Source organism: Camelus dromedarius, chromosome 26 (assembly GCF_036321535.1).
Source record: "Camelus dromedarius isolate mCamDro1 chromosome 26, mCamDro1.pat, whole genome shotgun sequence".
NCBI lineage: Eukaryota > Metazoa > Chordata > Mammalia > Artiodactyla > Camelidae > Camelus > Camelus dromedarius.
In genome coordinates, this window is record NC_087461.1 from 4,086,452 (window position 1) to 4,100,002 (window position 13,551).

The following is a 13,551-nucleotide window of genomic DNA, read 5'->3' on the forward strand; positions in this document are numbered from 1 at the left end:
AGTCTGTTTCTGTTTCATAAGTAAGTTCATTGGTATCTTTTTTTTTTTTTTAGATTCCACATATAAGTGATATATTTGTCTTTGTCTTTAAGACAGGCTTTCTTTCAAAGAACCATTTGGGTTCAACTTGGTGAAAAAGGAAACCGCAACCATGTATCACACACACATTTATTGCTAAATTATTTGGTATCAGACACTCTGCCAGATGGGGCAGGGAAGGTCACACCCAGGAAATTGCCTTCTCGCCCACACAGGGGGCCTAGAGCAAATTCTGGGGGAATCCACGTATCCCACCTGAAGGCCAAACTCAGCTGCGAGTTGTCTGCTGTATTTAGCTGCTGAGCGAGGGAAGAAGTCGGTCACCATAGAAACCGCAACCTGACCATCCTTCGTCACAGCAGCTCGCACCCTCTCGTACCCCTTTGGCTGCACCAGACGGAATAAGAAAGGAAAGCTTTTCTCTCCTGGCCACCGTGAACCTCCTCCCTCTGACCTGTACCCTAGGTCTCGGATGCTAAAACATACAAGGGGGTCTCTCCTCAGGGTTAAGTCTACAACCACACCAACAGGTACAAAATTCAAAGCGGAAAAGGGCTAAAGAAATTAACAGATGTGGAATGTTCCGTGTATTGTGAGCACAGCCTGAACCCTCTTAACAGGGAAGAAATACGTGCACAGGATACCTTTCTTCATCTGTTTGTGTGAAAAAAACAATGGCCACATGTCGCATCTTTTTTAATCAAATTAGCCTTCTCTCAGCTGCCCCTTCCCTCTGTTTTCCCAACATTAACTTAGGAGTAAGTTATGCAAGTCTCTGAGTTTCCCTAGCTCGCGCTGGCCCAACACGCTGCGGAAGGAATTAAGGGTGTCTTGCAAACTTTCTACGGGAGAAGACTCTTGGAAGTGTGTGTGCGGGTTTCCAGAATTCACCCCACAAGGCTCTCCCCTTTCCTGTCTTTGCCTAATGTCCTTCATTGTAATAAACTGTAACCGTGACCACAACGACCGTGAGTCCTGGTGAACTGCCGAGTCTGGGAGCAGACCTAAGGATGAAGGCAGGTCACGGTTTCTGGCCCTCATCTTACTTCTTTATTTTATTATTTATTATCCAACTCTTTACCAAGAGTTCTCTGGACTTATCTGCATATCTCTAAATAAAATTTGGAATTCCAAACACACTGAGGATTGAAACTTTGTTAATGGGATGAAAATAATATTCAAGCAATTTCTCGACTTTAGGGGGCAAAAATTAGAAAATGGATTTTAGTGACATTTCAAATCATGTTCTTTCCAAGCAATTAGAAGGTGTGGTCAACTAAAAATAGACTTAACATATGATCCAGCATCCCACTCCTGGATATATAGCCAGAGGAAACTCTAATTTGAAAAGATAAATGCACCCCAATGTTCATAGCAGCACTATTTACAATAGTCAAGATGTGGAAGCAACCTAAATGTCCATCGACAGATGACTGGATAAAGAAGTTGTGGTGTATTTATACAATGGAATACCACTCAGCCACAAAAAAGAATAAAATAATGCCATTTGCAGCAAGATGGATGGACCTAGAGATGGTCATTCTAAGTGAAGTAAGCCAGAAAGAGGAAAAAAATACTATACAATATCACTAGTATGTGGAATAAAAAAAAAAGGACACTAATAAACTCATCTACAAAACAGAAACAGACACACAGACATAGTAAACAATCTTATGGTTGCCAGAGGGCAAAAGGGGTAGGAAGGGATAAATTTGAGAGTTTGACATTTGCAAATGTTAGCCACTATATAGAAAAACAGATTTAAGAAGTTGCTTCTGTCTAGCACAGGGAACTATGTTCAATATCTTGCAGTGAGTGACCTTTAATGAAAAAAAAATATGAAGACGAACGTATGCATGTATATGCATGACTGGGACATTGTGCTGCACACCAGAGACTGACACATTGCAATTGACTGTACTTCAATTAAAAAATTAAAAATAAATAGACAAAATGCAAAAAAAAAAAAAAAAAAAAAGGCGCGGTCACGCCTGGGGGAGGCTGGAGAGCCCTGGCATTCCCCGGGCTGTCTCTGGTCCCCTGGGGGACAAGGACTGTACTTCAATCACCCGGCCAACCCGGGGCTGCCACTTTTTACCTGCAGCTCTTTTTGATGTACACACGAGCTGTCAGTGGCACTTCCGTGACTTAACGTTTGCAAACAAGAGGGGTCACAAATGTAGATTACAATTTACAAGAACTGCAGAGAATGAAAAGCGGCATTAATTATAAAAGGCTTATGAGTGTCTGGCACGTGAAATACCGCACTAATTATAGTTAGACAAGAGTCTGGTCTCCCTAGGCCCTACTTTTAAAACCTAACTGAATTCCCCCAAATCCACTCCTTATGTTTTAGCAAATACTTAGTGAATTAAAATGGAAGCAGTATAGAAAACCGCCGGCCGGAAACTCAATTAGCCCTGTATTCATTTCATTTTTCACGACAGAAACTCTGAGAGAGACCCACCCTAGGAATTCTTTGCGAAGACAAAAGAGAAACACTTTTATAGAAACTGGGACATTTCACTTCACTTGACGGGATGTGTCATAAGTTAATCAAAGGATGGTTCGAAAAGGAAACACAGTAATAAGCAATAAAGAAAGCCAGCTGAGAGACCACACTGACTTGTAGTACCGGAATACATACTCAGTATTTTTCCTAAAATAAATTACCATTACTATATGGATTGGTCTCAGCAAATTAGGTCTGTAAATAATGAGACTGGTTTTCAAGAGAAAAAAATGCATACCTTATTGTTCAGTAACAAAAAATCTTTCATAATCCTTCCTCCTTTTTTGTTACCCATTTCATAAATGACTTGTCTTTCTTCTAAATATACACTTTGTATAAATTTTGAAGATTATCTGCATTTTCCCAATAAGGGAAGTCAGAATTCTCAGTAAAATATGGCATTCAACCAATTTTTTTATTAAATGCCCACGCCATATGTCCTGCAGGCACTGTGAAAAGTAGAAATTATTTGCTATCTATTCGTAAAGTAATTATTACTTATAAACAAAATCCTGGGGGCAATGGTAATTCTAGGTACTTCACAAAAGTAACAATCTTAATTCTAACAGAGAAACTTATTACAGACCAGTGGTTCCCCCTCCCAGTCTCCTCTGAAGAGGATGAAACAGATGGTCCCCGGTCAGTGGGTGCCAGAAACAACCCCTCATGGAATCTCCAGGCCCTCTCTCACCGCCCAGCACCCAGAACGCTGGCAGCTGGACCTTGAGCCCCAGGCGGGAAGCTGAAACTGTCCTCCTTGGAAATCAGCTGAAGAGGAAAAGTCACCATAAAAGGAGCAAACCACCACGGTCCCCGGACACGGACCAGCCCTGCCCTCAGCTTTCAAATCCCCTCTTACTTCTGAGCAGGCAGTCAGGATTTTCAGAGACCCGAGGAAAGCCTCTGGCAAGAAAGACAGAAACCAAAAGCAATGTGCAGAAAACAAACTACTCAAGGAGAAGAAACTTTTTTAAAAAATGAATTAATTCCAAGAAGATCCACTCCTGCTTTCAGTCTGCAAGAACAGAGCCTTCAGAGAAAAAAACGCCCAACAGATGCTCGTAAAAAACACAGCAGCACCCAGGAGTGGGGAAGCCTCCCGACGGTCCAGCAGACAGAGGAGAAAACGAAGAACCGAAATGAATAGAAGGGAAAAAAGTGACAAAGCCAGCCTGGGAGTCCCGCAACCACACGGTCACAGACGAAGAAAGCAGATGTGGAAAGTATCATTTAGCACGTGAAACGAACTAAGTCAGACAGAGAGAGACAGATGATCATATGACATCACTTACATGTGGAATCTAAAAAAAGAATGATACAAATGAACTCATCTACAAAACAGAAGCAGACTCACAGACAGAGAAAACAAATTAACGGTTCCAAAGGCGAAAGCGGGGGAGGGATAAATTAGGAGTTTGGGATTAACAGAAACAGACTACTATATATAAAACAGATAAACAACAAGGACCCACTGTAGAGCACAGGGAACTATATTCAATACCCTTCAATAACCTATAGCGGAAAAGAATCTGAAAAAGAATATATAGAGATACATATATATAACTGAATCACTTTGCTGTACACCCAAGACTAACGAAACGTGGTAAATCAACTACACTTCCATTACAAATGTTTTTTTAAATATCACTACGGCCACTGGGAAGAGGGTGGACCCCAGCTGCAGAGGTCAGGGGAGTGAGGCGGGTAAAGCCAATTCATGGACAATTAAAACTCTTTTTCTCAATTTGTATTATTATTATTTTCTCTGCAGCGGGGAGATATTATCAGGCAAGGAAAGAAGGAGAAGAAAGGGAAGGAGGAAGGGAAGGCGGAGGACAAAGAAGTGTTTGGTCACTTAGCAAAAAAAAAAAAAAAAAAAAAAAAAAAAAGCCCAGGAATACACTGCACGATCAGCGTGCCTGTTACTGCCAATAGTAACTAGTTTCAGAAAAGGTCTCCTAAGTCCAGAGTCACCAACAAGGAACGTGCTGAACAAGCACGTCAGTGATTTGCCCTGAGGGGTTAAGGTTTGCGTGAGGACCTCAGCGTGAAGTCCAGGAAGTCCAGCCTCATACTCCTGCTGCGGGTGGTGCAAAAACACCACGGCAATTTCATTTTCCATACGAAACTTCTTCCAGCCCCACTCGGAACTGGAAAGCAAGTTAACGTCAGTAACCCCACCTACAAGTTTCCAGGAGGCCATCGACGTGGTACCAATTTCCCACCTATTCCAGCTCCAAATAGGAAGGCGCCGTCTCATGAGTCCCTCTTCCTGAGGGGACTCCCTCCTGCCCAGAACTTAATGTTCTATGACATACAAATGTTAAGCACAACTGTAAGAGTGTTAAGGAGCCAGGTGGTCTGTTTCAGTCCCGGTATGTTTCTTTCACTCATCTCGCAGCACTGAGAAGAAAACCTAAAGCCACCAGGTCCTCACACGAGTTTCTGGAGCCATCGAGAAAACGGAACCATCAAGAACAGCGCCCTTTCCCATCATTGTTACCCAGCAAATAGCAAAATTAGACTTGCCCTATTTTCTTTTGTTTCTTTGGTAAGGAGTGAAACGGTGAATGTAAGATTTCGACACTCATATGTGATGGAGAAAAAAAAAACTGTAAACCTGAAAAAAAGTTAGTAAGATTCAGATGACCTTATAATATTCTTATTAAGGATTTAATAAGATTTGAAGCATTATCTTGGAATACAGATATTTGTGAAGATTCCAAAGCAGAGCAAAACAAAACAGGTTACATTTTAAACATTTAAAATGAAAACTGGCCAAGGAGGCAGCTTTTTAAAATGGTGGGAAAGGATGTGATACAGGAAACGTTTTCCCGGGCTCGTTCTTGAAAAGAGTAGACACACTGTACCAATCGGCATCTTACCTTAAACACTTCCATTGGAAGAGGAAACCTAGCAGCTTCAACAAGTGATTTCTCCAGAGCACATTTCCATTCTGAGTCCGTCTTCAAAGGATAGATTTCTGTATCAACAGCAAATCACAGAAGAGTTTAAGGGCTGAGACGTTCTACTGGGTGGTTCTTCCTCGGGTTTTATCTCCCCAGGATTTCATAATAAGTCGGCCACCGTAAGAATTCACACCCTGCCCACCATAAAAAGCCACTGCTAAAGGGATTTCCTGAAGTTAAATAACAACGTGGCGCTCTGCTCTCAGAAATGAGGAATAAACTTAGTAGGCTCTTCTTCAGGGAACACGCGCACACATGCCGCTGGCATTCTGCAAGTAATTTAATGGTATAAATCACATCAGCCACTCTTTAGTCGTCTGCGGCCCCAAATGCCATACATCACCTGGGAAGTCATACCCACTGATGAAGAACTTATTATCTGATCAATTTCTAAACTAGAAACGACTCTTGTCTGGTGTTTTTGGTTATTACAGCATATTTTTCGCTAAATCTCTAAGCTCTCGTCTGCTAAAAATAGTCCACGTCAGTCAGGAAATTATTAAAAGATAGGTTAAAATTTACCAAGTTTAATATTTACACAGGAAATGTTGCTAACACAGTACATGTGGCCCTTATTTTTCCCCAGGCGGCAGGGGCGGGGGGTTACGCTGTCTGAATACAAAATTTAAAGGACAAAAAAAATCGCTGAGCACTGTTTTTACCGATGGCTGAAACTGCAGGGGAATTTTATGATCTGATCTCAACAGATTTAAGACCTTATCAAAATAGGATTTGCAGAAGCACTCACTCGGAGTAGATATGTTTATACCTTCCTTATATCAACCCAGACTACTTCAGACAGACAGACAGGATGGGAATACAAATTTAAGCACAGTTAAAAGGCAACATTAAACCTTTGGGCTATATTTTTAATTTCTCACGTGTCTGCTTTTTAGCATGCCGCCGTGTATTTTGGGCTCATAGCTTTTGAACTCACCTTGAGCTTGAAGCTCCCCTGTTCTGTTTGTTTAGTCTTTTCAGACTGTCATAATTACGGGACGCCAATGACGCAGCCACAGCGTTTCAAGGAACCAACACACCACCCACTGTGACTCACTGTCAGATTCACCAAGTCACATAAAGGCTATTTAAAGACAAGGTAGGCTCCACCTGTGAATATCGGCTATAATCCTGTCTAGCCTTTTATTTACACTCGGCCACCTCGGGGGAATTTTTTCTTCTCAGTTTGGCAGTTCTGTATCAGAACAAAAGTAGACTGTGATTCTTCTTCTTTTTTTTTTTTTTAATGGAGGCTCTAGGGATTGAACCCAGGACCTCGTGCTTGCTAAGCATGGGCTCTACCACTGAGCTGTGCCCTCCCCCCTAGGCTGTGATTCTTCTTAGCAGACATATCTGGGGGAACATAGTGAGGTTCCCCAATAAACACATCCGCAGAGAATAAATCCACGGATGGTTCCTCCAGCCACAGGAAGAAGGGCATCCAGAGGGAGAAATGGCTTATCACAGGGTCCCACGGAGGGGTAAGAGGACCCAGTCCACAGAGCCCTACACACTGTCCCCAGAGGGTGAGGAGGACTCCCTGGAACACACTGGTGCTTCAGCTCAGGGGTGCTGCGTCAGAATCTCCAGGAAGAGGGAGGCAATTCAGGATTCCAGGAAGCAAAGCCCTGATGACACCAAGTGCAGTGGCTCAAGAGGAGATCAAGGTGGAAGCAACAAACAGGACTCTAGATTTCCTGAGCAGACAAGAAGAAACCCACTTTTCCAGGGGTCTGGAAGCAGGTCAACCTCAGCACAGCAGTAAAAGGAGAACCAACCGTGCTGACACTCGCATCTTGGACTTCAATCCTCCATAGTTGGGGGCGGTGTGTGTGTGTGGGTGTGTGTGTGTGTGTGGGTGTGTGTGTGTGTGTAAGGCCCCCAGACAAGGGTATTTTGTTAAGGCAGCCGGAGTTGACTAAGACAGAAAGCAACAATTCTTTCTGGACTAAGAAATAGTTCAAGGAGGAAGCATGTGAATTAGATGCAGAAACTTCCTGGCTCCAGCAACTATCTAAAATGGAAAGAAAAGGAGGAATTGGGGCTGGGGGGATGTTTGACAAAGATTTTGAAGGGAAATAAATACAGAAAAGAATCTAGGGACAAGGCTTGTTTTTGAAAACCTCAGAAAGTTTCATCTTAGGATGAAAAAGGATGGTGACTTCCAAAAACAAGACCGAAGGAGAAGTCTGCAGACACAGGGAGATCAAAAAAGGAAGACAAAGTCCCCTGTGCTGGTGCCCGAGCCCGCACCGTCTGTGACTGAGGGCTCTGGGGGTGGGGGGAGCCCCTGAGACAGACAAGAGGGTAAAAGAAGTGGTTACAAAATCACTCAAGGCCCCTGACCGTGTGTGGAGCGGGGTGGGGTGGCTCCGCCCCTCTAACGTCCCATCGCCCCAACCCTTGTCCTCTGATTGCGGCCAGAAACGGGACGGAGGACTCTCCCTGGTGAGCAGCATAAAAGCTAGCACTTTTCCTGGAGTTTTTGAAGACTTACTAGCTAGCTACTTTCCACCACCTATTTCCACACCTCTATTTGCACCCAACAGCTGGAATACTGTGGTCTTCAAAAAGTAGAAAGAGTAAGAAAAACTAAAGGAAGAGCTATGATTATTTTTAGCAACAGTGTTGGTGTTAGTTGGGGGCAGGGGGAAGCACAGCAAAGAGGGCACAGAGAGTAGGGTGACCTGGGCACGGCCTCCCTCTCAAAGCCCGGGGAGCCATCCAGCCGGGAGGGTCCGCACGCCCCACCCACGCGGTGGGCGGAGCCTGCGGAGGGCGGGGCCGCGGAGGGAGGAGCACGCGGATACAGGAGCCGACAAATTCAATGCCCGCGATGCAGAACCCACTGATGCAGAAATCGCGGGTGCAGCACCTCAGACCCTCCAGTGCGGAAGGCTGGCTGTACTACACTGTCTTATATAAAGGATCCGAGCATCGCTGTATTTTAGTATCTGTGGGAGTCCTGGAACCCGGTGGATACCAAGCGGACAACTATATACCCAAAGGATCTATTCTCTCCCCTCCCCCTGTACCCTTCCAATTCTACTCCTCCCCAGCAGTCAATGGTGAACACTTTGCATTTCCTTAAGAAAAATAGCCTAGTATTTTCTACACAAGTCTGAAATTTTACCCCCACCTAAAATTTCAGTTAAGGAAGGGGCACTGCCATCTATGTTTAACAAGTCACGTTGAGTCCCGAAACTAACGTATGCGAACCCCAAGGACTGGGTTCTGCGCCCGTGAGTAACACCTGCGTCACAGCTGCCTTCCCGAGCGTGTCCTGCTGAATGAGGTCAGAGAACTCAGCGTTCCTCTTGTAACAACTGCATCTGAAGAACCGAAAGTCACACTTGGGGTATCCTGCCAGCTTTCATTTTGTTCTTCCCATCCATAGCCTTTCCTGCCAACAGCTCATAAATGCTGGGAAAATCACTTCTTGATGATGCATGCCTTTTCCAAAGTCTTTAAGGAACTCCCTGGAACGCTTCAGTGAAATGGGCAGCTTGTGTCCAGAAAATTACTAAGACAAGTAAACACAATTTATTCTTGTAAAGACATAAAAGTATCTGAAGGAAGAGAGAGAAGTCTCCTATGCAAGTATTTCCTCGGCTTCTACAATGACACCTTCCAATCCGTCACCAAGTATGAGTCCACCAAGGCACAGGAAGGGGACCTTACACTGAACCTAAGAGCTGCTAGTAATAATTCTTTGCTTTTCTATAAATTTTTACATCAGCAAATACAAGGTTTCTCTTAAAATTTATAAAGCAATTAGATACTAAGCTAAGATTTATACACCCAACTCTCTGCACAAAGTAAATTTCTCCTGCTAAGTTATGAATCCCAAGGCAAACGTGAGCTTAGATCTTTTCTTGCAAAACTGACAAGCCCTTCGTTTGCAATCATATCCCCAAAATTACTCAGGGTATAAACGGATTTCTTGGCCGTTTTTCAGAACATTGACAACAATAATACTAATAAAATACCATGTTATATGCCTATATGCCTGTCAAATTCAACACAAATGCAAACATACGACATGCAGAACCAAGAAGCTTTTTCAATTAAAGCCCTTGACTGACAGGAAAAGGAAACACAGCTCCTCCGTTTCATGTACTCAAGACTTAACACTGGCAACTAATATGGGAGGGTGAAAAATAGCTGGCAGTTTCAATAAAGGAGAGAGCCAAGTCTTTGCTTCCAATAAACCTGTGAGATTGACCAGAACGAAAATCAGCACTTTCGGGAAGAAATGAGTGTACCTTCTTTGGCACCTTTAATTCCATAAGAATTCAATACTTTTGTTCTGAAGCTACCTGTCCGAAGGGTCAGGCCAGTGAGGGGCAGCAGGGGAGCTGGATGGAAGGGGAGAAGGGACCTGGGAATTTGAATTAGAGCACATTCCTGCTACGCACTGAGTGACCTTGGACACGTAGCTTAAACTCAGTCTCAAATTTTTTTCTGCTGTCAAAGGAAATAGTCACACCAGACATGCAGCACTTTTTTTTTTAGAATCAAAACAAACAACATAGCAGATGTAAAATCACCTGGCACACAGTGAACATTTGAGAATGGCTATTTTGCAAACGCTGAGATTTTTGCCCCGTTAGGTACATCAGGAAGCATAACACTCTTCTACTCAATTAAGCCTGTGCAGAGTCATTTGACAGGGCACTTGGAGCTACTTAAAATCTATAATGTATCAGAAAAAAAAACAAAAACGATTTTCTCTTTGCTATTTTCAGGTCAGAAGAGAGAATACAATGATAAGCATTTGGTTTGGATATTCAGATGGATGGATGGATGGATGGAAGGGTGGATGTCTGAATGGACAGATGGATGGACGGACAGATGGATGGCTGGACGGGTGAATGGATGGATGGACAGATGGATGGATGATGGATGGATGGATGGATGGATGGATGGACAGGTGAATGGATGGATGGACGGATGGATGGATGGACGGGTGGGTGGATGGGTGGATGGACAGGTGAATGGACGGATGGACAGATGAATGGAAGGATGGGTGAGTGGGTGGATGGATGGATGGATGGACAGAGATTTCCGAACCCACTTGCAAGACTGTCAAATTCTTAAAGAAAAAGAGAGAATATAATCAAGTCCCAATCGATTATGTCTTTCATTTCTGAACCAGTATTTCCGAAGAAACTGAATCACCATCTCCACAGCCTCCGCACCGATTCCTCGTTTCAAATACTGTTCATCGAGGTCTTGAGTTCTATTCACCACAGAGAGAGAGTACTCTAAGTCAAAGTGCTTACTATTTACCTGTATAGATGGAAGAGATACCACAGAGCTAACCCATTTTCCAGAGGTACACCCAGGAAAACAGTCACATCTCTTTCTAGAACACCTGGCAGCAGCCAGCGCCCTGGCCCTTACCTGAAGGTGGGTCCATTCTGTACTTATTCTCTTGACACCAACCAACTGGTCGAAGTCTGTAATCCAAGTAAAACAACCACTGGTCATAGGATTCAGTGTCCTCCAATCCCACATAGCGAAGGCGTAATCTTCCTCCAACATTGTCAACCGCACTAACTATCCAGTACTGAAAAGGGTTCTGAGAGTCCTGAAGCTCTATTAAGGAATCAACTGTAATGAGGTCTATGGGGCCTTTCCCTCGCAGAGGCTGTTTGAACAGAAGCAAAACTCCTTATTTTAAACTTTATTTTAAGGTTCTCATGGAAACAGATGACAGCAGAAGATAATATTTTTTCACACCATCATCCAGGCTATTGGCAAACAGTCTGGTGTTTCCCGCCACCCCCATCGCCCCCTCCCCTCTCCTCCCTCCCCTCCCCTCCCACACACACTTCCATTTTTCCCCCATCCAAAAACAAAACCCACAAAGAAACAAAAAAACACAGTTTGTGCTAAGTTCTCACCAAACAAATCACCCTTCCCAGATAGAATTGCATTTGCTAGGAATGAGGATGCTTTTAAGAAGAATTACCCCAAATTTGCCTCGAGCTAGAAAAATGTGTGGCAGCAGACTACTTTTCCAGTAGGCAGATCTGATTTGGGGCGACCAGTTTACACCTTGACTCAGAAGACGGTTATCTCACCACGGCCCCATTCACATAATCAAGACCTTCTCCTACCTTGATTATGTGAGTAAAGCATGAACATGTGTAAAGGACATTTTTTATGAATGCCTAATACACATTAATGATCAGCTAAATTAGACTATTGTGTAATTTGGACACTTAATCCAATAGCTGGTTTAGAGATTAAATATAATTGCTGCCCCATCTATATGCACCTTCTTAGCATATTTTTGCATAGGAAAAGGGTGTTTGTTCAGCCAGCCTTGTAGGCAAATACATTAAAAGCAAATTTAACAGTGTAAGAAAATGTATCCTTATGAAATGGAGAACAATCATCATTTTGATTTGTCAGGCAAACAATTAAACTAGGAGCCACTGAGATACACAAATACATTAGGCAAAACCTTCACAAAACAAGACCAGGTAACCGTTATGTGAGACGGTGGTGTTCCGAAATATCATTTATGACAGGAGGGAAATTTACGGTCAATATTAAGAGAATAATATTGTCAAAATCCACACTGTGTTCTTGGTCATTCCTCGTGTGTTCCTCTTTTTTAGGGGCATTCTCCAAACAGATTTGGTAACTCAATAATCATTTATGACAGTACATTTCTCTTCCTGTTCTAGGATATAAATATTAAAATGTTTTATCATAAAATTGCTTTTTCTTCAGGACCTTAAAATGACTTTAACCACATTTCAATAGGGTTAGCCATTTCTCCTCTTGTTTTATAACGGCGGCTAATGCAATGATTACCTAACACGTGTGTGTTGAAACACGGGTTTTGCAGCCGGCCTGGAATAGTCAGCGGACCCATTTATCGGTATACTCCGAGAAAACTCGCCGGCACACGTACACCCAGCTGGCACCTCTACAGAACAGCCATTCCCCAGGATTTCATATGCATTCGGTAATAGGAGAGTCTTAAACCCAGGGGATGGTGGGGAGATGTCCTAACGTTACTTTAAAACGTGTTCACGTAGCAGCACGTTTCCCACGTCCTGACTGCACCCCCGGTGAAGCGCCTTCCCTGCCGTCGGAACCGGTACCCTACGCGGCCCGGCCAGGACCGGGGCGGTGCCGTGTGTACGCGCGCAGCCGCAGAAGGATATACGCTGCGAGGCTCGCGCTCGGGGCCCGCCGGCGCTTCGCGCGCAGAACGCTGCTAACAGATACATACACCTTCCAGCAGGCTGGCAGGGGCCGTCCGGGAGCCGGTCAGGTCGCGGATGAGAAATTCCGTCCAGTCGGTGTACTTCTCCTTGATTGCTGGTGAAGCAAAAGCGGGGAGAAGAAAAACATTTCAGCAAAGCAGTGGAAGGTCAAACTCGTTTGTTTACAAACCCCAGCACCTTTCCGGACATCGGTAGTCTTCCATTACTTTCCCTCATCTTCAGGGCCCTGCTGAGATTAAGTATTTCCACGGCGACAACAAATCTGCCCGCGATGGGTGACGTCACGCCGACCACGTGCCTAGATTTTGCGGGGCTTCAAGGAGATGGACGACCGTGAGCCTCTGAAATCGGAGCATCTGTTTAGAAACTTCCGTGGACAACAGAGAAGCTACGACGAAGCAGGTAATTCGGGGGGTCCAAGAAAGAAAGAGCTCAGTGAGGGATGGGAGAATCAGAGGACCTTGTCCAGGCGGGAAAGTAAAAGCCGGCTCTGAATTACAGAAAAGAAAGATGCATTCTACAGGCAGAGAAGAAGGAGGAACAGCATATGCGAATTCAAGGGGTGAAGGGAAGGGCAGGTGGAGAAACACAGGGCAGCGCTCGGCCACAGAGAGCCCAGCCTGAGCACAGAACACCACACACGCAATACCCATGGGTGGCAGGAATGAAACTGGACGGCCTGGCAAATCAGCACCCACGTTTCAGAGACAGAAAATCTCTGCATAAAGTGGACCTGAAAATAGGATAAAGGCTCAAATGAGAACAAAGGAACCTAATGGCA

The 13,551-nt window shown here is 44.2% G+C and overlaps 1 protein-coding gene across 5 annotated transcripts in view; it reads right to left on the minus strand.

Annotated features, from left to right (window-relative positions):
* The window catches only part of SFMBT2 (Scm like with four mbt domains 2), a 150,552-nt gene that overhangs the window by 65,751 nt on the left and 71,250 nt on the right, over positions 1-13,551 (minus strand). For 4 of the 5 annotated variants that reach the window (XM_031444769.2, XM_031444767.2, XM_064479320.1 and 1 more), the window contains exons 5-7: positions 12,776-12,864; positions 10,927-11,173; positions 5,437-5,534 (exon numbers count right to left, since the gene is read on the minus strand). In XM_031444769.2, the coding sequence (XP_031300629.1) occupies positions 5,437-5,534; positions 10,927-11,173; positions 12,776-12,864 (434 nt within the window). Of the gene's footprint in view, positions 1-5,436; positions 5,535-10,926; positions 11,174-12,775; positions 12,867-13,551 lie in introns of those variants that run through there. The other variant, XM_064479321.1, reaches the window with a different exon arrangement.